Genomic DNA, 25,374 nt, shown 5'->3' with positions numbered 1-25,374 from the left:
TAAATACTATACTCACATGATCCGACGCATACATGCAGTATGCATGACAAACATCTTGTAAAGATCCATTTGAGGGTTATATTAGCTGTGTGAACTTTGTTTATGCACTGTATTATAGTCGAGAGCTTGGGGGGCAGGAAGCGCGTGATTTAAAGGGGCCGCAGCCTGAATCAGTGCATAGTTAATGATGCTTTAAAATTAATTTAAAAAAATCTATGAGGTATTTTGAGCTGAAACTTCACAGACACATTCAGGGGACACCTTAGACTTGTATTACATCTTGTAAAAACTGGTTCCAGGGCACCTTTAAACATTTTCATCAAAAACTGGTTATATAAAAAATTAACACTAAAAATAAGGATGTGATGCACAGTAATAATTTCAGAAAGATGTTGAAATGAAACAAAAATATTGTAAAAGATAAAAAAACCCTAATAATTAAACTGAGCTCCAATAATCTGAGCCTTAGTTGGAGAAAATGGCTGTAGGCTATAATTTGGCTAAATCACATTCATGCAGACACACATGAACACTTGTATGCTTTTTCCTTAGAGAAATAAGGTCTCGTTATCTCTCTTTGCTCGCTGAGGCGTGGGTGGTTTCGTTTCCCATCTGTATACAAGGTACGCTTCAGATAACAGCTAAACAATGACTTCCTGAACAGTCACATCTATCTTGCTGTGAAAGAGCCTACAAACGTAACCTCAATTACAAGACTAATGTCAGCTAAAAAGCTAAACGTGAACAATTACGGCCAATACGGAGTTTAGTGAAACCGTACAAGGCGCTCCAAAGTATTTCACAAATTTCACTACATCAGCAAAGCTAGAGCAGATGCAATGTTTGAATTCATATGACCTCATTATTTTTGCATTACTGGATGACTAGCTAATGTCGTTTCAGCCCATGTGTGCACGTTTAGGAGAGATTAAAAGCATTACCAACCATAATGCATATAGCAGTTTCCTTTAGTAGGATCGAGCTCGATCGCCTTGAGAAAGAACTTCTCCGCTTCGGTTTTCTGACCCTGAAATAAAAACAAACAAATCATAATCAGGAATTTCTTCAGGGCGAGGTATTCATGGAATCTTTCATTTTTCATTTTTAACCTGATAATTTTTGACCTGATGTATAATGTTCACTGGAGCAACAGGAAATGTGTTTAGCAATTCCAGTGCCTGCTGCTATAATTGCACACTTTGACAGCATGAATAATTCCAAGAATTACCCTTATGTTAAATTTTAAAATTTAACAGACATCTTGCAAATACAATAATAATAAAAAAGCTAAAATATCACACAAAATAAAATAATATTTCATGGTTAATGCAATGGAATTTGCATGTATATAATTGTTCAACTTATTTAGCTACTTACCAAATAAATATGAAACAAACAAACATGAAATATTGATTTAAGAAATCATTTTACTAAGCATAAAGAAAGTAACTTTAGAATGATGTGAGATAAAATCGAGAGAATATTTTGAAGTCATTATACTAAACTATTTGACCAGAATCAAGTAGGCCTATTCCAGAGAATTGTGATAAAAAGTGAATAAACCTCCAATGCATCTTAAACCTTAAAAGGTTAGTTCACTTAAAAAAGAAAATTCTGTCAGTAATTACTCACCTTCATGACGTTCCAAACCCGTAAGGCCTTCGTTCATCTTCGGAACACAAATTAAGATATTTTTGATGAAATCCGAGAGATTTCTGATCCCCCATAGACAGAAATGCTATTACCACTTTCAAGGCCCAGAAAGGTAGACAATCATTAAAATAGTCTATAAGTGACGAGAATAGTTTTTGTGTGCAAAAAAATAAATTCGGATTTCATCAAAAATATATTAATTTGTGTTCCAAAGATGAATGAAGGTCTTACAGGTTAGGAATGAAATGAAGGCGAGTTATCAATGACAGAATTTTCATTTTTGGGTGAACTAACCCTTTAAACAATACTGATTTCAGTCTGAGGGGCGATATCATGGCACGCTCTCACGATTCACTTGATTAACAGTGCATGAAGTTATCTGCAGACCAGCTGCAAAACAGTGATATATTTTTTATTTACACTGTATAATTTAAATCCCCAAAGCAGAGATGTGTAACTTTAAATCAATGTATTGCACTCACATTGATGCCTACACTATATACAGCCAGTGCTGTTTAATGTTAGACATGGATGTTTGTGAACTTACACCATATCGAGAGTGTGAAAGAAATAAAGGAAACAGTCACTTGGGACACTTGACTTTTATAGTTTATGCAATGGGTAAAAAAAAAGGGTTAGAGCAGTGGTGCAGAATAAAGTACATGTTATTCCTGTGATGGCAAAACTGAATTTTCAGCAGGAGGAAATCATTCTAATATGCTGATTTGCTCAAGATACATTTCTTCATCTTCTTCTTCATTATTTTTGAAAATCGTTGTGCTTCTTAATTTCCGCAACAGAGTTAAATTCGTTAAAGCGGACATAAGGCCGTCAAATATGACTTACTGCTCTAACGAAAGCCAAATTATGAGCACTTTTTACTGTATCAGTCTTTTTTATGGACGCTTAAACTTGGCGAAATGGACAATTCACACAGCTATATTGCGCCATCAGTACATTTCACAACGCGCTTTCTTGGCCGCCACAGAAAATGCGTTAAAGCGGACATAAGGCTGTCATATTAGAGATATACTGCCCTAACGAAAGCCAAAATTGAGCAAATAATTCATGCACATCCATACTCTCGTTTTCTTCATAGTAAAATGGCAGTGATGAACAAAGGAAATAGATTATAGTACACATAAACCAGAAATTGTAACACATGAGCACACAAAAACTTCCCGTGCACATACGAATGTGCGCACATGAAAGTCTGTACATTTTTTTTTTTGCAAAGGTCCCTTTAGGGGATGTGTATTATTGAATTGTATACTGATGAGCCAAAACAATATGACCAGTCACCAGTCAAAATCATTGATCATCATCTAACAAGGCCACATATTAAAGGTGCCCTCGAATGAAAAATTGAATTTATCTTGGCATAGTCAAATAACAAGAGTTCAGTACATGTAAATGACATACAGTGAGTCTCAAACTCCATTGTTTCCTCCTTCTTATATAAATCTCATTTGTTTAAAAGACCTCCGAAGAACAGGCGAATCTCAACATAACACCGACTGTTACGTAACAGTCGGGGTGTACGCCCCCAATATTTGCATATGCCAGCCCATGTTCCCAACATTATGAAAGGCATTAGACAAGGGCAGCCAGTTAACGTCTGGATCTGTGCACAGGTGAATCAGACTAGGTAAGCAAGCAAGAACAATAACAAAAAACGGCAGATGGAGCAATAATAAATGACATGATCCATGATAACATGATATTTTTAGTGATATTTGTAAATTGTCTTTCTAAATGTTTTGTTAGCATGTTGCTAATGTACTGTTAAATGTGGTTAAAGTTACCATCAATTATTACTGTATTCACGGAGACAAGAGCCGTCGCTATTTTCATTTTTAAACACTTGCAGTCTGTATAATGCATAAACACAACTTCATTCTTTATAAATCTCTCCAACAGTGTAGCATTAGCCGTTAGCCACGGAACACAGCCTCAAATCCATTCAGAATCAATGTAAACAATATAACAGTATACAATACTCACATAATCCGAAGCATGCATGCCGCATGCATGACGAACACTTTGTAAAGATCCATTTGAGGGTTATATTAGCTGTGTAAACTTTGTTTATGCACTGTTCAAGGCAAGCGCGAGCTCCGTGGGCGTGGAGCAGGAGAATTAAAGGGCCAGTAGCCCTGAATCAGCTCATTTATAATGATGCCCCAAAATAGGCAGTTAAAAAAATGAATAAAAAAAAATGAATAAAAAAAAAATCTATGGGGTATTTTGAGCTGAAAGTTCACAGACACATTCAGGGGACACCTCAGACTTACATTACATCTTTTTAAAAAAAGTTCTAGGGCACCTTTAAGGTCTGGGTAGATTAGATGGTAAACAAACAATCGGTTCTCGTAATCAACATGTTGGATGCAGGAGAAATGTCAGGAATAAAGATTTGAGTGACTTTGACAGGGGCCAAATTGTTATGGCAAGGCGACTGGGTCAGAGAATCTCTGAAACAGCAAGGCTTGTGGGTTGCTCCCAGTCAGCATTGGTGAGAATTTACCAAGAGTGGTCTAAGAAGGCAACAGGGTGTTGGGCACCCAAGGCTCATCGATGCATGAAGGCAAACAAAGGCTATCACACAAGTCTCAGAACTGGACCTTGGTGGACCAGTGGAAGAAAGGTCACCTTTTCTAATGAATCCCGTTTTCTTTTACATCACATGAATAGATGTGTACGTTTACGCCGTTTACCTGGAGAAGCGATGGTACCAGGAAACGTTCTGCAGGGAAAGTCCGGCCATTCATGCGGATGTAAAATTGACATGTGCCACCTACCTAAACATTTTTGCAGACCAGGTACACCCCCCTTTCATGGAAATCGTGTTCCCTGGTGGAAGTGGCCTCTGGTGTTGACTTGGCCTCCAAATTCCCCAGATCTAAATCTAAGTGAGCATCTGTAGGATTTGCTGGATCAACAAGTTTGATCCACAGCGGCTCCACCTCGCAACCTACAGGACTTGAAGGATCTGCTGTTTAAAGGTCAGGGCTATTTTGGCAACACACCAACAGCATATTAGGCAGGTGGTCAAAATGTTTTGGCTCATTGGTAAACATATGATCGGTTTCATATGAAAAAGACGCATGTCCTTATTTGAATAAGTAAGGATATGAATCAAGATGTGCTTAATCAAGTTCCTGACAAACACATGTCAGTGTCACCCGCCGAGCTCGTGTTATCACTCTAAAGCAATATCCTGCTTCACCCCCTTTCCTCTGAACATACACACGCCCCTCTCAGCTGGACCCCCTGACCCCTTAATCTGAGCATGACATCAGAGACACAACAGACACACTGCTGTTCCAACGTCTCAGAGGTGTTCTCGAACGGATTCTGAGCCTGATTAGCGACGGAAATGAGAGAATCCAATAACGCAGCTGAAGCACTCATAACACACACACACACACGTGCGGATCCCTGGGGTTGGGCTCTTTGACCCGGTGAGTTTGTGAAGGGAGGTCAGGGAAGGTCAGCACAGCAGGGGAAAGGACTGAGTTTCATGTCTCCTCCTTTCGACCCCTGACAGTGAAGATTTCCCTGTCCCCACCTGGAAATGGTGTCTGGGACAATGTGATGCTGACTGAATGAACAATTCCTTATCGTTAAATGTACATTTTTAGATTAATTAATGACGTTAAGAAGATTGACAAAAGTAACAGTTTTACATTATTACAAAAAATTCTATTTCAAATAAATGCTGTTCTTTTGAATATTCCATCCATTCACAAAAACATTTCACAAAAATCAGCACTGTTTTAGGAATTGATAACAAGAAATGTTTCTTGAATGCTAAATTCACACAGAATGATTTCTGAAGGATCATGTGACACTGAATACTGGAGTAATGATGCTGAAAATTCAGCTTTGCATTACAGGAATAAATAACATTTTAAAATATATTAAAATAGTAAATATAAATGTAATAATTTTTCAAATATTACTGTTTTTAAGAAGACCGAAAGCACTGGGGATATGAATATGTTGTATTATCTAAACCCATTTTAAAGGGCTATTACAAATTTAAGGCTACCAATTTAATGCTTTAATTTAGTGTAATTAATTAAAAAGCTATAAATTAAAGCAATGACTTATAATTCATTCCAATTGTATCTATAGGAAATCATCAGAGTAGTTCAAGCTTGTATTACTTTCATTTCTGATATATGCATTTAATTTAATGAATTTGCATATCACATAATTAAATCAATTCCAACTTTAATTTAATTGACAACCCAAGTAATAATAAATGTTGCCATTTAAAATTACAAAAAGTTGCACTTACAAAACCACAATATGTACATAAGGGGAACCAACAAACAAAGACTGAATGTATTGCCCTCTCAACTATTCAAGTTTGTTCAAGGTCAGTGAACTGATCGAATCACAGCCCAGGTTCCCCTCACCCCTGAGAAAGCTTTATTTTCAACCGAAGGATTATGGGTACTCATGTTTTACTCTGCTTCTGCATCAAGCAAGCAGAAACCGCAAAGACCTGAAAGCTTTGAGTCAAAAACTTTGTTCAAAATCAATACGGCTCTAAAGTCAAGACAACACCTTTTGAATTTGCTTTCACTCGAGTGAGTTTCATCACAGCAGTGCGGTTCTGTGATGGATTGACTGTCTCTGGTGGACTGACTTTGTTCTGGCCTCTCCAAATGGCTTCATTCAGAAAGTTTGTGTAGTTTACTTGCTTTCTTTGGTTAAAGTTTGAGTTAAGGATGGATGCACGGGATGGATTTTTCAGTCCCGCCCCTGCAAAAATATGTTACCTTCTCCCACCCGCAACATTCATTTTTTCCTTCTCCTGCCCGCAAAAGCCCGCAGGTAAAAGTATACATAGATATTTTCAGGATGTCCATGAAATTTCTATGAAATATTTTCAAGTTAGCCCACCTAGCATAAACACTCCTGATAAATTATTTGTTATTAAAGCATCTACATTCACAAACCACAGTTATTTAAACAGAAAAGCAAGTATAGGCTACTGCATGCGTGATTTGGTATGGGAGAAAGCGAGCAAAGAGCACTCCCTTTATAATCACTAAAAAGCTATCACTCATTTTAGTTAAAGGTGCTACAGAGGATCTTTTCGTCGACTGAGAAACCAAAGACTGTTAGTGAGTTTTTGAAATGAGCGCATGCGTAAGAACAGCCCCCCTCCTTCACAGCTCATTTCGAGGGAACGCCTCCCAAAACTCGTGCACGAGTACTGGAACACGAATGTTTACCACCGGCATTCGCTGTGTCGTGTTAGCGGATTCATTATGTCGGACTCACCGCAGGTAACTCATAATCTGCAGTTGTTACTCCTGTCTCCTGACAAAAACATTGCATGCGGCGCCTGTAGAGTGTGGAAAGTTACTGGAGCGCGCAGCCGCGCACGTCTCTCACAAGGAACGTCATGGCAGTGATTGACAAGCCAGAGGGCCAATCGTTTACGCGATGATCGCGTAAACGATTGGCTGATGTTTTTAAGGCCCTACCTCGTGCACAGATGATGTATATTAACAGGCCCGGCTCCAGATATGAGATGAAAGGTGGGCCAAATGATATTCCAGGTGGGCCGGTCGGATTGGTGGGGGGCTTTAATGCTTTAATCTCACATGTCTATTGATATAGATAAGGCAATTGTTAGGGTTGTTTGTTATTGTTATTGTTATAAACTATTATACTATTTTGAAAAATCACATTCGGTGTTTTGAGAGATGAGTGGATTCTAACTTAAACACCTCTGATTGGCCATTGAGTTTAAGAAATCAACAGACCTGTCTATGATTGGCTACATTGCTCAACTCTGCAAAAAAATGTGTAAATGGAAACCATAGCGCCAACACAGATACGCGCTGGATCGCTTGCCAATTCTGTTTCGCCCATATGCTATTATTATGGACAAAACTGGACCTAGACCAGCAGTTATGGGCAGTTTTTCCCTGTAAAAGTAATCCGAAGCAACAGCAGGCTTGCCCAGCTTTACACACTCTCCGCCTATGGTTGCACATGTAAATCATTTTTATTTTACTTTAATTGCTCTTGTGCAATAGACAAATAACAATTTATTTGTTTTTGGATATTTTATTTTTAGATATTTCCCGCAAATCATTTTAATCTCCCGCAACCTGCACACACAAGTGTTTTACTGCCCGCACTCGCCCATCAAATCTTGTCCCGCGCACACTCTGTTGCATCTGGTCCCGCGGGAGTGCAGGCCTCTAGTGTTAGTCCCTGGATTGGGATGTGTGAGGACAGATTGTCTTGGGGGTTTTAGTCAGCTGACAAAGAAAGGGATGTCAAAGAGGGAGAGTGGGACAGAAAGACAGAGCCCTTTGATCTCACATCATTTATTCTTGGCTATGTGAAATGATGCAACTGACAGAAATGTTTGGTTAACCTAAATTGTTTATGGAGTTTTATAAAAATAACTTTAACCAAAAGGTTTTTTTTTTTTTTTTTAACCCATATTTGAAAAGTCAGTTTTGGTACAAGCTATCTATTCAGAATATATTCTGATCCTGCTATGTATTTAAATAAAGTATATAGACATTTTAGCTTCACCGTCAGCCTTTTTGCCTCATTTTAGTGAAAGAAGACAGAGGACAGGAAAAATGTAGAGAGGGACCCTTGTGGACACAACGCAGGCTTGATTTGAACCAACATTTCCAAAATGAGCACCACAGCTTAACATGCCTGGAACATGTTCAACTGCTATTCAAGTGTGTTGACTTTAAACAACACGACTAAGCAGTGGAGATTCCATCACATTTCTCATTTGATTTTCTTGCCATCCTAGCCTAATTGTGAAGCTCCATTTCTGCTAGAACCCCTCAGCACCAATCCCTCTTTCAAAAACACACTGCTTTCCTTGTACTGTCTGCTGAGCTTTCAAAGATGGTAAATTAAGACAGCCTGTATTTTCTTTACATAATCAGCTGGTGGTGGCCTCGTGGATGAAAAAGGCCTGAAGTGGACCATATGGCCAGAGTAGAAATGAAAGGAGACAGACACAGGTAAACTCTCAGAACAATTGCCTCCCCTCAGCCCTTTTTAACACATCTTCTCTCATATCTGTCCACACGGATTTCTGCTGAGTGAATTCAGAACCAGGGCATATGTGCGAGTAATCCGGTCCTCTGTTTTTTTTAGCTAAATCAGTTTTTCGGTTTTAAGTTTTAAGATGAGAGAGAAAGAAAGAATGCCTTTGGTCTTAAGGGACTTCATCTCAGTTTAGATTTATAGATGAAAAAGGTTTCTTTATATAGTGGTATATTCTCTTACAGAAAGTCAATGTGTGCTCAAGCTCAATGCCTAAAGGGTATTTAACGTTTAATGAGAGAATTGTGTCTTCCAGATAAGGATGTTTATTGAGTTACTCATTGGTCATTTATCTGATGTCTCAGTGTTTTTTGTCTTGGTTAAATGTTGTTTGGGAACCCTTTGACTTATTATATGGACAAAAACAGTTATTCAAAATTTCTCCTCATGTTCCACAGTTTAATTAATGTCATACAGAACAAAATGAGGGATAGTAAATAATGACAGAATTGGTCCCACTTTATATTAAGTGGCCTTAACTACTATGTACTTACATTTAAATTAATAATTTGATACAATGCACTTATTGTGTACATACATGTTTTTACATTGTACTTATATTTGAAAAACACCTGCATGTAATTACATCTGTAATTAATTTCTGCAATTACATTTATAATTACACTGTTGACCCATCCCTTAACCCTTACCCCTACCCTTAAACCTACCCATACCACCAAAGCTTTCCCTAACCTTACCCGTATCCCACTTCAATAGCAGAAAAAGTGTTTTGCAATTCGATATGAACCCAATAAGTACATTGTACTTATTTTTTGATGTAAGTACATAGTAGTTAAGGCCACTTAATATAAAGTGGGACCACATAATTTTCATTTTTGGATAAACTATCAGCATTCATTTTACGTTTAACTTTCTTGAGTATATATAATGTTGCTGTTTGAGCATGAAAAAGTTACAAAGCACAAAGTCCACTCTATATCAGTCAGCACAGTTTCTTGAGTTTTTTCCGGGAACGTACATGTCACAGTATTCCTCATGTAAATAATTCCAACTTGCTTTAGTAGTGTGTTGTTGACATGTCTAAGTGTTAGTGTTTACACTTGAGAAGTTGAAACTTGCAGTCAATGTAAGGGACATGACATTTCTGAAACACGTGAAGCAGTTGACCACCCACAACACTGGTTCAGCCAACCAATCAGAGCACACTGTGTTTTTCAGAAGGAGGGGCTTCACAGAGACAGAAGCTAAACAAAGTGTTACAGACAGTCTGGGTAGAGAGGTGCTGCAATAATATAAAATATGTGGAAAAAAATGTGTTTTTTTGAACATTCAAGCATGAAAACCTACTCTAGTAGACCCCAAAAACAAAATCAAGACTTTGCAAAAGGGCATAATATGACCTCTTTAATAACTAGGTAACTCAACCCCTTATTCGTTTGGTGTTCATTAGAGTGTGAGATTTACCGTCATAGCCAGGAGCTTGCCGTAAGTGAGGTGTGCAGGTATATGGTCTGGTTTGGATCGGAGAGATTCCTTATACCAGTGTTCTGCCTCTGTCAGTTTGTTCAGCCTCATGTAGGCCTCTCCTGTGAAGGGAGGAGACAGAGGTCAGGTCAACATGTCAGAAGTTAAGGAAGCACATAACCACCCCCCCTCGCAGTGGTTTATCCCATAGCGAATATAGAGGCAGTCAACTGAAAACGACCCACAAAAAGTCTGACACTCGATGAAATGTGATACTTGAGCCATTGTCCGTTTATATAAAATGTGCCCCGAGTGAAACCAACATTAAGCCGGTGATTGTAGGGCCCTACAGTATATCCGTTTTATTTTTTCCCATATTCCGTTTTATTTTTTCCTAAAATTCCATTTTAATTTTTCTGGATTTCCGTTTTTTCTGTTTTATTTATTTTTTGACTCCATTTTAATTGTTCAATTAAATTTTAGTAATCAAAAAGCATGTCTAATTAATTGAAATAATGAATCTTGTCCAATTTACCAACAATTTAATAAATTCTTTCCCCTCAAAAAAAAATTTTTATGGCCCTATGATAAACGTTTTATTCTTTCCCCTCAAATTTTAATGGTTTAATTCCATTTTAATAATCAAATAGCATGTCTACTAAAATTGAATTCTTAAAAACAACAATATTTATTAATTAAAAATATACATTCAAATGAACGCATACCATTTAATTTATCTTTTAATCATGAAATTAAACTTTTTGTCAAACAAACAATGTTCTGCACAACAGAGCTTTACTGTTAAAATTAAAACATGGAAGAAACACTGAGATTGTTTAAAAATATATTTTAATAATTTATTGTTAAATTAATTTATCTAAATTCTACTGTACAACAGTAATATGTTTCTGTCAAGTTAAATCGAACTTTTATTTTGACGGTTTGCCTAGAGCTTTGAGTTTCTCTGTGTTTATGACGGTAGTTTTCTCAAACGAAGCGGTTAACGTTAAATGCTGATGAAGTGACTTTCAGAGCAGCTCTGGAGACGAATTCGTGCGTTCATATAGTGAGGCGACAGAGGACGAAAACACCGCGAGCGTCGCATGTGCTTCAGCGTGCTTGCGCCCGCGCGAGTGTGTGTGTGAGGCGGTGTGAGGTAAATGAAACTGCGCTTCCGCATCATTCATTTCAGAGACACACAGGCATGCAGGATTCATGTTTAAATAGTCTTTTTGCGGTTTAATATTCACACACACTAGTCTATATCGCGAATTTCAATTTAAGTGTACTGACCTGCTTTTAATTCATTCATCAACAATTTGACAAATTCCATGACATTCCGCGTGATATAGTAAATTCCGTTTTTATGAATGGATTCCACGATTCCGTTTGCGATTCCGTGATCACGGAAATTATAGGGCCCTATGATTGTTTACTGACCAGCAGATATTTAAATATTTATTAGATTACATTAGATTATTTATATTAGATAATTTGAGAAATTATTTGAATATGTTTCATGACCTAATATGATGCATGATGAATAGAAAGTTAAAAAAGAAACGAAAGACAACTTTTGTATAGACCTTATATAGCCCCGCCCCTTTTCAGCGTTGCGCTCGTTGTCTTTTGACTTCCGGTTTGTATTTCCACAGCGATATTACATTTATGAATGAACTGCTCATTTTAAAATCTTCCCGATCTACTGACATTTGTTAAGACATCTGCTTTAAACATAACAATGCTCATGATAACTTTCATTAACTCTACAACAAGTAAATCCACTTAAACAAATAATTATTCTTTGACAGTGATCCCATAGAAATGAACAGAGCTACCGCAAAACGGAAGTTCAAAGACAATTTTATAAAGATGGCGGCGCGCTTGTTTCTCTGGTAAATAAGGTCTATAAAATACAAATATTTACTTGCACTAGGTTCTTCATCAGTGTTAATTTTGGACAGAGCAGAAAAAGCTATATAAAAATTGTACATACATAATGAGCAAAACAAATTAAAGCATGCTTTAAAAATGTAAATAGATCAATTAAAGGATTAACAATTAATTTCAAATAAAAAAACACTATGTGTAAAAAAATAAATAAAATAAATAAATACTATGCGTACTACTCTAAAAATACTGTGCCTCTCTGGTCTTCAGCTCAGCAACTCAAAGCTATGCCTGTCTTAGCGCCAACACCTACTCTTATAAATCTAGAGGTAAAAGCCGACTCCTTCTGACACAAGTATAAACACACACTCCTATCCTTTAAACATCATCTAATACCTCAGCCAGCCTCAAGCTCCCACCCATCTGCAATAACACACACGCTCCTCTCAGACAGATTATTACAGAAGAGTGAATCACAGCTACTTTACTGAGATAACACAGCCTAAACATTGTTAATGTAATGTAATTGGAGCAAAAATAACATAAGCAAGGGTACGTGACTACACTGGGGTTTCACATGACCCGCCAGTCTGAATACAAGTCTGTCTGTGTCGTGTTGGTGTCAAATATAGGACACGTGGGTCATTAAAACAGCCTCAAGTCAAATATCTCTGGAATTTTCAGTTATTATTGTTAAAAAAAACTCCACGACATCACTAATCACAGTTCAGAATTATATCATCACACTAAACTCTCGACATGTTTGTAAATTAACATGAATATTGCTTTGGAAAACCCTTATGATTTTGAAAAAACACAACTCGTTACTCATTTAGCAAATCTTACACAAACACAATTACTCATTCGTCACTCCAATCATTTGTTTTGTGCAATAGAAATATTGTTTCTAAAGAGTCCTAACAGCTTTGCAATGACAGGAATAAATTACATTTCAAATATATATATATATATATATATATATATATATATATATATATATATATATATATATATATATATATATATATTAAAACAGAAAAGAGGTATTTTAAATTGTAATAAATATTTCACAATGTTACTGTTTTACTGTATTTTTGATCAAATAAATGCTGCCTTGCTCAGCATAAGAGAGTTCTTCCCAAAAACGAAAAAAGTTATCTACCCCTATTTTGAATGAAAACAAAATAGAAAAAAACAAAAACAAAAAACATGTTGGTCTATTTAGCCATTTAAAAGGATTGTTTAACATTTCGCCACAATCTGATTTCCTGAATCCAGTTGTATTTGGCTTAGTTGGTCAGAAAAGACAGCTGACGATTTTGGCTGTTAAAATGAGCTCGATATAGTTGAAACAGTGCAAAACAAACACAAGAACACAAAAAAGACAAGTGAACATAAATGAGCTTGGGGAGAAACAAACAGGGAAAGGAAAAAAAAATACAGTTATGAGAAGATAATTGTGAGAAAATGAGATGGGAGGGAAAGACTGCAAGCTGTGGGTTGGTAAATGTGTTGCATAAGATATTAAAATCCAACAGTTTGCTCCCATGCTTTAAATAAAATGGCAAAATTATTCTCACGCTCTCTTTGTCGTAGCTTCTAACTTATCTTGTTTGTGAAGCTGTTGACTCAAGCTGACGGAATCAATTTTATAGATCAAAGAAAGCTTTGGAAATGGGTTCATGAGAAAAAGCACCAATACAATTACAGACCCACTGTTGTGAGACAAGATAGAAACACAATATGGAGTTACAGTATTGTCAGGGATAATGTACAGCCAAGTCAAGTCTTTATCACAAAATAAACCAGACACTGAGGGTTTGTATCACCCTGAAGGGGTTTATTTTGCAATAATGACCTGCTGACTGTACATTATCCAACTTACTACATAAATGCTTACCAAATAAATACTGTATATGGACATGAAATACTGATTTGCATTGAAATATATTTAAATATCTTGTTGACAGCTTAACTAGCTTATCTTGTATATTTTATTATTTTGTAGATATCTTAAAGTCTTACAACACAGAAAACAATCAACCTAGAAACAAGACACTGCAACAATATTACATTCACTTATTTTTTATATATATATTTTTAAAGAAATTAATAGTTTTATTCAGTAAGGATGCATTAAAATAATCAAAAGTGACAGTAAAGATGTGTAATGTTACAAAAGATTTCTATTTTCAAATAAAATGCAGTTATTTTGTACTTTCTATTAATCAAAGAATCCTGAAAAAAAAAGTATGCGATTGCGGTCAAAAACTACGGAAGAGGATTAGGGCCAAGCGAATAATAAAAAAATAAAACCATCTCGAGATTAAAGTTGTTAAATTTCGAGAAAAAAGTCGAGATAAAATGTTGAGAATAAAGTCATTAAATTACGAGAAAAAAGTCGTTAAATTTCAAGAAAAAAGTCGAGATAAAATGTTGAGAATAAACTCATTAAATTACGAGAAAAAAGTCGTTAAATTTCAAGAAAAAAGTCAAGATAAAATGTTGAGAATAAACTCGTTAAATTACAAGAAAAAAACTCGTTAAATTTCGAGAAAAAAAGTCGAGATAAAATGTTGAGAATAAAGGCATTAAATTACGAGAAAAAAGTCATTAAATTACGAGAACAAATTCGTTAAATTATGAGAAAAATGTCGTTAAATTTCGAGAAAAAAGTCGAGATAAAATGTTGAGAATAAACTCATTAAATTACGAGAACAAATTCGTTAAATTACGAGAAAAAAGTCGTTAAATTACGAGAAAAAAGTCGAGATAAAATGTTGAGAATAAACTCATTAAATTATGAGAAAAAAGTCGTTAAATTACGAGAACAAATTTGTTAAATTACGACTTTTTTCTCGTAATTTAATGAATTTAATGACTTTATTCTCATAATTTAATGAGTTTATTCTCATAATTTAATGAGTTTATTCTCAACATTTTATCTCGACTTTTTTCTCGAAATTTAACGACATTTTTTCTCATAATTTAACGAATTTATTCTCGTAATTTAACGACTTTTTTCTCGTAATTTAATGACTTTATTCTCAACATTTTATCTCAACTTTTTTCTTGTAATTTAACGACTTTTTTCTCGTAATTTAATGACTTTATTCTCAACATTTTATCTCGACTTTTTTCTCGAAATTTAACGACTTTTTTCTCGTAATTTAATGACTTTATTCTCAACATTTTATCTCGACTTTTTTCTCGAAATTTAACGACTTTTTTCTCTTAATTTAATGACTTTATTCTCAACATTTTATCTCGACTTTTTTCTCGAAATTTAACGACTTTTTTCTCGTAATTTAATGACTTTATTCTCAACTTTTTATCTCAACTTTTTTCTCGAAATTTAACGACTTTATTCTCAACATTTTATCTCAACTTTTTTCTTGTAATTTAACGACTTTTTTCTCGTAATTTAATGACTTTATTCTCAACATTTTATCTCGACTTTTTTCTCGAAATTTAACGACTTTTTTCTCGTAATTTAATGACTTTATTCTCAACATTTTATCTCGACTTTTTTCTCGAAATTTAACGACTTTTTTCTCGTAATTTAATGACTTTATTCTCAACTTTTTATTCGACTTTTTTCTCGAAATTTAACGACTTTATTCTCAACATTTTTCTCGACTTTTTTCTCGAAATTTAACGACTTTTTTCTCGTAATTTAATGACTTTATTCTCAACATTTTATCTCGACTTTTTTCTCGAAATTTAACGACTTTTTTCTCGACTTTTTTCTCGAAATTTAACGACTCAACATTTTTTTATCTCGACTTTTTTCTCGAAATTTAACGACTTTTTTCTCGAAAATTTAACGACTTTATTCTCAACATTTTATCTCGACTTTTTTCTCGAAATTTAACTTTATCTCGACTTTTTTCTCGACTTTTTTCTCGAATTTAATGACTTTATTCTCAACATTTTATCTCGACTTTTTTCTCGAAATTTAACGACTTTTTTCTCGTAATTTAATGACTTTATTCTCAACATTTTATCTCGACTTTTTTCTCGAAATTTAACGACTTTTTTCTCGTAATTTAATGACTTTATTCTCAACATTTTATCTCGTAAAAAACAAACAAACAAAAAAAAAACATTAATTAATTTTTTCTCGTAATTTAATGACTTTATTCTCAACATTTTATCTCGACTTTTTTCTCGAAATTTAACGACTTTTTAAAATTTTTATTATGAAAGACTTTATTCTCAACATTTTATCTTTCAAAAACATTTTAAAAAATCTTACTGACCACAAACATTTAACGACTTTTTTCTCGTAATTTAATGACTTTATTCTCAACATTTTATCTCGACTTTTTTCTCGAAATTTAACGACTTTTTTCTCGTAATTTAATGACTTTATTCTCAACATTTTATCTCGACTTTTTTCTCGAAATTTAACGACTTTTTTCTCGTAATTTAATGACTTTATTCTCAACATTTTATCTCGACTTTTTTCTCGAAATTTAACGACTTTTTTCTCGTAATTTAATGACATTCTCAACATTTTATCTCGACTTTTTTCTCGACTTTTTTCTCGTATTTAATGACTTTATTCTCAACTTTTATCTCAACTTTTTTCTCGAAATTTAACGACTTTATTCTCAACATTTTATCTCAACTTTTTTCTTGTAATTTAACGACTTTTTTCTCGTAATTTAATGACTTTATTCTCAACATTTTATCTCGACTTTTTTCTCGAAATTTAACGACTTTTTTCTCGTAATTTAATGACTTTATTCTCAACATTTTATCTCGACTTTTTTCTCGAAATTTAACGACTTTTTTCTCGTAATTTAATGACTTTATTCTCAACTTTTTATCTCGACTTTTTTCTCGAAATTTAACGACTTTATTCTCAACATTTTATCTCGACTTTTTTCTCGAAATTTAACGACTTTTTTCTCGTAATTTAATGACTTTATTCTCAACATTTTATCTCGACTTTTTTCTCGAAATTTAACGACTTTTTTCTCATAATTTAATGACTTTATTCTCAACATTTTTTCTCGACTTTTTTCTCGAAATTTAACGACTTTATTCTCAACATTTTATCTCGACTTTTTTCTCGAAATTTAACGACTTTTTTCTCGTAATTTAATGACTTTATTCTCAACATTTTATCTCGACTTTTTTCTCGAAATTTAACGACTTTTTTCTCATAATTTAATGACTTTATTCTCAACATTTTTTCTCGACTTTTTTCTCGAAATTTAACGACTTTATTCTCAACATTTTATCTCGACTTTTTCCTCGAAATTTAACGACTTTTTTCTCGTAACTTACCCATCATATTATAAAGACTTTATTCTCAACATTTTATCTCGACTTTTTTCTCGAAATTTAACGACTTTTTTCTCGTAATTTAATGACTTTATTCTCAAACTTTTATCTCGACTTTTTTCTCGAAATTTAACGACTTTTTTCTCGTAATTTAATGACTTTATTCTCAACATTTTATCTCGACTTTTTTCTCGAAATTTAACGCTTCTTTATATACCAACATTTTATCTCGATATGGCTTTATTCTCTCCTAAAAATGGATTACACCATTAATTCAATAAAAAGCCACAACTATTAGCATAAGGAAGCATTCAAACTAAAAGCCTATACATTCTGTCATTTTAATATTTCTTTACACAGAGTCTGAAATTCAGGGTTACTTTTTTTGTGTGTGTCCTGGGAAACCTGTTTGAAAAAGTTCAGAAATCAAACACTTATCATTAAAAGCATTGGTCTGAAAATGAAAAACTGTGGTGCAAAAATGGGTCAAGACTTTACACTTCCATGTAATTTCATTCTATCAGATTTGGTGTGTTTGTTTGCTTGTTTGTTTGTTGCCATGCCAGCTTCTGTGGTTATTTTTATGGTGAGAAAAATTGATGGTAAAAATATATCAGGTTCACAAAGGAAGATATTTGGTAAAGAATGTCAGTAACCAAACAGATCTCGCCCCCCATTGACTACCATAGTAGTAGGAAAAATAAGTACTATGGTTGTCAATGGGGGGGCGAGATCTGTTTGGTTTTTGACATTCTACCAAATATCTTTCTTTGTGTTCATTAGAACAAAAAAATTCACACAGGTTTGCAACTACTTGAGGGTGAATAAATGATGACAGAATTTTCATTTTTAGGTGAATTATTCCTTTATCGTGCCAAGATCAACTCACCTCTTGGTGACCCTGTTCATGAAGAAGCTTTCCGAGGTTATACAGGCAGCTGGTGACTGAGCTCTTGTGTGCATGAGGATCCTTCAGGTTTTCATCTGGGATATCGGCACAAGTGACAAAAGTTCGCTTGGCCTCCTCTAGACGGCCCTGGTTCATCAGGACAATTCCTGTGTTCAAGTAGGCGGCTGAATGAGAGAGGAAAAAAAGGTGAATATCGGTGCAAAAGGTAATGAGGCTTATTGAGGCTCAAAGAAAGACCTCCACTGGGGCTAGTGGAATGAACTAGTTGATTTATGCAGATCAGCGGCCTGCAGTCTAGTCGATAAGGTGCCAATACATATTCACTATCCTCCCAGCCAGAATCAACTCTAAGTCAGCAGGGGAATATCCACTCCAGCTGCAGGCTTAATTCTGATGCTCTTAATAGACCATATATACACACAGAACCACAGATACAAATGAGTTTACAGCACAGGACGGGACAATCCATCATGCCTCATGCAGCAAGGAATCAGGAAAAGTAGACATCCATCACTCTACTGAAGGCTCTGATCTCACACTATTACATATCTATTACAGACGTCTCACAAACTAGCCTAAATATACACTGGCTGACCAGTTAGTTCATTCTGAAAAAAGGTAGTCTTAAATGTTGCACAAAATGTCTCATTCTTTTGTAAAGCAAAACTTCTACTTAAAAATCCCAAGGCCCCTCTGCACGTCATAATGATTTTCTCCCTGGCCAATCTACTAATTTAAGCAGAGCAGCAATAATTTCCTCCCATGACACTAAAAACCACATGGGAAATTCTATGAGAAACCTTAAAATTGGACAAAAATAGCATATTCATTTCATTTGGATATGGGCCAACCAAATGCATCATATTTGCCAGATAGAATGAAAGGATTGATTTTTTTCCCCCCTGTTGAAATCAAATCAAATGTCTATCATTCCTTGACAAGAGTGGAAACAGAGAAACTGTTTAGGCGTGTGAATAATCAATACTTATTTAATGCTGGATTTCATCCGAGCACGAACATGCACACACACACAGGTCCACACAGACCTTTCAATTTGTAGTTGCCTGGACACGGTAAAGACTGAGAAGGCTTGAAATTGTTAATAAAAAGAGGAGCTGTACTTACAAGCCAGCGTTGGCCTGCTTCCAATGGCCAGCTTATAGTAGTGGAGAGCCTCTGAGAATCTATTGTTTTCTTGGAGCAACAGACCCCTGCATACAAGGGAAAAAAAACAAAACAAGAACAGTGTCAAAGTATGGGCAACACAATTAAAGGGTTATTTCACTCAAAAATGAAAATTCTGTCATTAATTACTCACCCTTGTGTCGTTCCAAACCTGTAAGATCTTCGTTCATCTTTGGAACACAATTTAAGATATTTTTGATGAAATCCGAGAACTTTCTGACCTCCAATAGACTGCAACATTATTACCTCTTTCAAGGCCCAGAAAGGTAGTAAAGACATTGTTAAAATAGTCTAAGTGACTACAGTGGTTCAACCAGTGGTTATGAAGCAACGAGAAAACAAAAATAACGACTTTATTCAACAAACACAGTGTAAACAAAAAAATAACGAGTCGGCGTTCGGACGTAGAACACGGAAGCACTGCACTGTGTTTACTACGTTAACAGTGTAGGAGACTGACATGGCAGAGAAGAAATTGTTGAATAAAGTCGTTATTTTTGTTTGATTTTTTTGTACACAAGAGGTATTTTAGTCACTTCATAACATTAAAGGTGCCGCAGAACGTCTTAACTGCCTATTTTGGGGCATCATTAAATATGAGCCGATTTAGGCTGCGGCCCCTTTAAATGCTCACGCTCCCCGCCCACGGAGCTCGCTCTTGCCTTTAACAGCATAAATAAAGTTCACACAGCTAATATAACCCTCAAAATTGTTCTTTACAAAGTATTCGTCATGCAGCATGTCTAATCGCATAAGTATGGCATTTATTTGGATGTTTACATTTGATTCTGAATGAGCTTTGAGGCTGTGCTCCGTGGCTAAAGCTAACATTACACACTGTTGGAGAGATTTATAAAGAATGAAGTTGTGTTTATGCATTATACAGACTGCAAGTGTTTAAAAACTGAAGTAGCGACGGCTCTTGTCTCCTGAATACAGTAAGAAACAATGGTAACTTTAATCCACATTTAACAGTACATTAGCAACATGCTAACGAAACATTTAGAAAGAACAATTTACAAATATCACTAAAAATATCATGTAATCATCGATCATGTCAGTTATTATTGCTCCATCTGCCATTTTTCGCTATTGTCCTTGCTTGCTTACCTAGTCTGATGATTCAGCTGTGCACAGATCCAGACGTTAATACTGGCTGCCCTTGTCTAATGCCTTGAACATGAGCTGGCATATGCAAATATTGGGGGCGTACATATTGATGATCCCGACTGTTACGTAACAGTCTGTGTTATGTTGAGATTCGCCTGTTCGTCTGGAGGTCTTTTAAACAAATTAGATTTATATAAGAAGGAGGAAACAACAGTGTTTGACTGTATGTCATTTCCATGTACTGAACTCTTGTTATTTAACTATACCAAGATAAATTCAATTTTTAATTCTAGGGCACCTTTAAGGTTGAACCACTGTAGTCACATGGACTATTTTAATGATGTCTTAACTACCTTTTTGGGCCTTGAAAACCACTTAGACTTGCAGTCTATCGGAAGCCAGAGAGCTCACAGATCAAAAATATCTTAATTTGTGTTCCAAAGACGAACGAAGGTCTTATGGGTTTGGAACAACATGAGAGTGAGTAATTAATGACATCATTTTCATTTTTGGGTGAACTAAACCTTCAATTAAAATTGACAAAAAAGGAAAAAGGTCATGGAAACCATTATAGTCACTTCAATTATACATATAGTTTGTTCAATGATATGTGAGTTACATGACTATGAAATCAACTTTCAGAGAATAAAAACTAACATTTGAGGAGGCTGGAGGAAAACCCAAATGCCCTATGATGGATTTTCAAATGATTCTTTTTATAAATAAAATTAGAAATCAGAATATAAAACGTTTTAAATTATTAATAATTAATATTTACTTTCTTATTTTATTGATAATCAATAATATAAATAATATAACACTGTTTATTGTAAAAGCATTTGCAGGAAAACGTCCCATGCAGTGGGACGCAGTGTGCAAAACCCGTCACGCTAATCTCAAGCATGTACGTATGCGCTTGTTGAAAAATTGAGATGCATCAAGAATCGGTTTGTAATCACATCACGACTCTCTGAATTAAAGCCAAATCGAATTGTGAGGTGCCTAAGGATTCCCATTCTCACTGATTTATATGGATAACTGAATAGCCCAAACGTGTGCGGTGTATGAATTATGTATTAAGTGCCTTCATGCCCTGACTATGGGGGTTAATGTGTCTTGGGGGTCCCTGTCACCATCCTCTGGAAGGCTGATGAATCTGGGGACAGTCTTAGTTGCTGGCCTCTCAGGAGATTTCCTCAGGTTTAATAGGACAGATCGATAGAGTCTGCCGCGAGGAGGAAGTTTTCTCACTCACAGGTTATACAACATGTCAGCCATGTTCCTCCGGTAGTACAGAGCATTCCTGTAGGCTCGCTCGGCCTCCGCCACTTTTCCCTGGTTCTTGAGGACATTTCCCAAGTTACCCCAGGCTGAGGAAGGAGAATAAAACCAATTTAAATTAATAGAATAAAAAAATGAGTCTACACATATCTGAAATCAATGGACAAACAACCTACAAAATACTAAAAACACTAGTTTTTTCCCCTCGGAAAAAAAAGACTAGGTAAGTATGCAATAACAAAAAAAAACCCTTAAACTTAAAATAATTGAATAATAATAATATATTTTTTATTTGTATATCTTTTGTTTTATTGATTATAAAAAGATGTTTTAACATAAAATCGCACCAGGGAGGCATTTCCACATTTTTTACACAACATTTTAATATGGTTCTATAAAAAACGTATTTAGATAACATGCATGTTACAGTGTGGTACATTTTTTTCAGGTAATCCATGTAAATCACATGTAATTTCTTTGTTAGATTATTGGTTTAATCTTTGATGTGGTCTCCAGACTGTTGCATTTTGGTCACGGTTAGGTTATAGTGCAACATTGTGAAATTTTATGAAAATGTTTTGTGCTTCCAAGGCACAAATGCAGTGATCTGAATACAGAAATTGAAATTCACAAAAAGGTTAATACTGCTTACAAGAGGCACAAACAAGGGGGGAAAAAGTAAATTACATTAAAATAATTCAATCTTAGATGCTACCCATGCATAGTATCTGTGCCATGAAAAGGGATGAGAGTGCCATAGCCTGTAAAATTGGATCACGGGGAGGTAATTACAAAGTCATATTGATGCAGACTGCCTTGATAAATGATTTAAATGAAATTGTAATAATCAATTTGAGAGATTTAGCAAATAAAGATAACGGGCTGTCGGTAATAGATTAATTCAATCAGAGAGAATGATAATTTAACAGTTCAGTGGTTCTCCTCCACACACAAAATGAATTTGATGCATGAATCCATGTGATTGATAAACTGAGGGAACTTCTAAATGATTCTAATGTATTAGATCTCTTGCTCATAATAAAATAAGTAATGTTAATGGAAATTAGCACTTTAAAAGGCATTCGTGGTTTTGTTTTTTTACACTTCGTAAATGCCAATATCACTTAGTTAAAAAAATATAAATGCATGTTTTATATTTAAATTAAAATCTTTGAGAAATAGACCACTAAACTCTAAAAGTAGTACAGAAATGAAGAGATGCTTAAAAAACCTCAAACCTCAAAACTTTTTATGATGAACAACTGCCATTTTTGGTTTGCAGTAGCATTTATTTATTTTGGGGAAATAAATGATTGCAACACATCCTGCTTTCACCCCGTCAAGAAACACTTACAGTCTCCTGGTTGTTGTACAGTTGATGGATGAGAACTTGACTATGGGTAACTAAATACTGCAACATGGCTGAATAAACTAGAATTATGGTCTGAACGGAGCAGGGTTATTATAGTCAACTAAAATTAAAACCATAAAAAACATTTTTGTTACACAAAATAAAATATTAGTCTATTGAAATATAATAAAAATATATTTAAAAAAGTAAACTTATTGTATTTTAGCTAGTGACCATGGCAAAATTGCTCATGTTCATTTAGTTTAACTTTAGTTTATGTACTAAAATAACTACAGCTAAAATAAAAATTAATAAAAACAAAAAATTACTAGATAATGGGATATATATATATAAAAAACGAATTCAAAATTTTAATACAAACTATAATCTCAATGATACTAAAATAACACTGGAATAGAGAACAATTTCGAAAGCTTCTGATAGTGATAATATCATCTTTGAATAATTATAATATTAGGGATGCACCGATAGGATTTTTTTGGGCCGATACCGATTTTAACAAACAATTATTGGCCGATTCCGATACCGATATTTGTCACTTGCTCTCTTATTTGAAGTTTTGTCATTAAAATAAATAGTGTTTTGATCATATTTTAAATTAGCAAAGTTCACAATCACATGCTACTTGCTAGTTTATTGCTGCATGATCAAATAATTTCTAATGAACATGGATTGGATCCATTTAACATTCAGCAGGCCAACATAAATACACCAGAACAAATATACATATTAAATAAGTGCTTTTTAGGTAGGTTTAACAGTAGTTTTTAGGTAAACAAATGTAAAATAATGCATATTCTTCACTGTATAAGTTAAATACATATTAATCCTTAATAAAGTTATTTAGTCAAGAACAGTAAGCGATTTTTTGTCTTTTGTTGTTTGATTAACATTAAAGGGTTAGTTCACCCAAAAATGAAATTTGTTATTAAGTACTCACCCTCATGTCATTCCAAACCTGCAAGACCTTCGTTCATCTTCAGAACACAAATTAAGATATTTTTGATGAAATCCCAGAGTTTTTTTTTTTTAATCATCTACGATGTCTTTACTACTTTTCTGAACCTTAAACGTAGTAATTTTTTTGCGTTCTATGGGAGATAAAAAAAAAAAAAATCTTATCAAAAATATCTTAATTTGTGTTCTGAAGATGAATGGTTTTTGGGTGAACTAACTCTTTAAAATGCAGGCAGCAGGAATATTAGGCTGCTGTCACTTTAAGAGTTGCACGGATCCAATATACTGTTATACAAGCGACAGTGATAGTTTTGCTCAGTTCAATTGTCCCAAGCGTGATTCACGCTGACCCTGGGAGGTCCTTATTGAAGAGCCCTGCCGTATTTTGCACAGATTTCATTTTGTTCTGGCAAGTATTTAGTTAGCCATAGAAAACCGTTGGATTTTGCCAACAGACTTTTTACGACTCAGATTTATTGACTCAGTTAATAAAACCATTGGTTTGTTATATCAGCCTTTTTCATGTTATAGCCAATATGCTGATGGTATATTATATATATATATATATATATATATATATATATATATATATATATATATATATATATATATATATATATATATATGGTAAAAGTAGAGAACAAAAGCTAGGTAGAAAAAACATGAAACTGGACTATACTTGGACTATATTAAAATTACCTTTAGCAGGGTTCACAGATATTCCTGACTTGTATAGCATCTCCTCGTTCTGCCAGTCACGGTTCCTCAACACTGTCTTAATCCCAAAGAGAAGGACCAGGGCAGCAGAGCAGCCTAGAACCAAAGTTCTAGAGGACTTTCTCCTCAATCGAATGTATAAAGCTCTCATCCCCACTGCTACCAACAGGCAGAAGCCCATACTAGGGATGTACAGTACTCGTTCTGCCACCACGAAGCCCACATAGAAGAACAGGTTGGTGGCAGGCAGAAAGGGAATGGCCAGTAGACCCAATGAGAAGACCACCAAACTCTCTGTGGTGGGTAAAGATGACGAATAGTGTTTTGCAGTGCCGTTTGTTCCATTCACGTGCACTGAGTTTGAGTAAAAAGTCGAGTTTTCATAATCAGAGCTACAACTGTGTCCGTTCGTGGACTTCCCGTTTGCTACATTATGGGCTTTTCCGTTGGTCTCCTTACTTTTGGT

At 34.8% G+C, this 25,374-nt stretch overlaps 1 protein-coding gene across 1 annotated transcript in view; it reads right to left on the bottom strand.

The window, feature by feature from the left end:
* Positions 1-25,374, bottom strand: part of tmtc2b (transmembrane O-mannosyltransferase targeting cadherins 2b) — a 135,920-nt gene that overhangs the window by 12,464 nt on the left and 98,082 nt on the right. Inside the window, 8 exon segments of the mRNA XM_048168300.1 lie at positions 946-1,027; positions 10,192-10,313; positions 17,380-17,421; positions 17,548-17,614; positions 18,266-18,450; positions 19,412-19,497; positions 21,837-21,951; positions 24,891-25,373. Coding sequence (XP_048024257.1) covers positions 946-1,027; positions 10,192-10,313; positions 17,380-17,421; positions 17,548-17,614; positions 18,266-18,450; positions 19,412-19,497; positions 21,837-21,951; positions 24,891-25,373 — 1,182 coding nt within the window.

Source organism: Megalobrama amblycephala, linkage group LG19 (assembly GCF_018812025.1).
Source record: "Megalobrama amblycephala isolate DHTTF-2021 linkage group LG19, ASM1881202v1, whole genome shotgun sequence".
Lineage (NCBI taxonomy): Eukaryota > Metazoa > Chordata > Actinopteri > Cypriniformes > Xenocyprididae > Megalobrama > Megalobrama amblycephala.
Note: the sequence above shows the minus strand (reverse complement) of the source record. Positions and strands in the feature narration are given on the sequence as shown.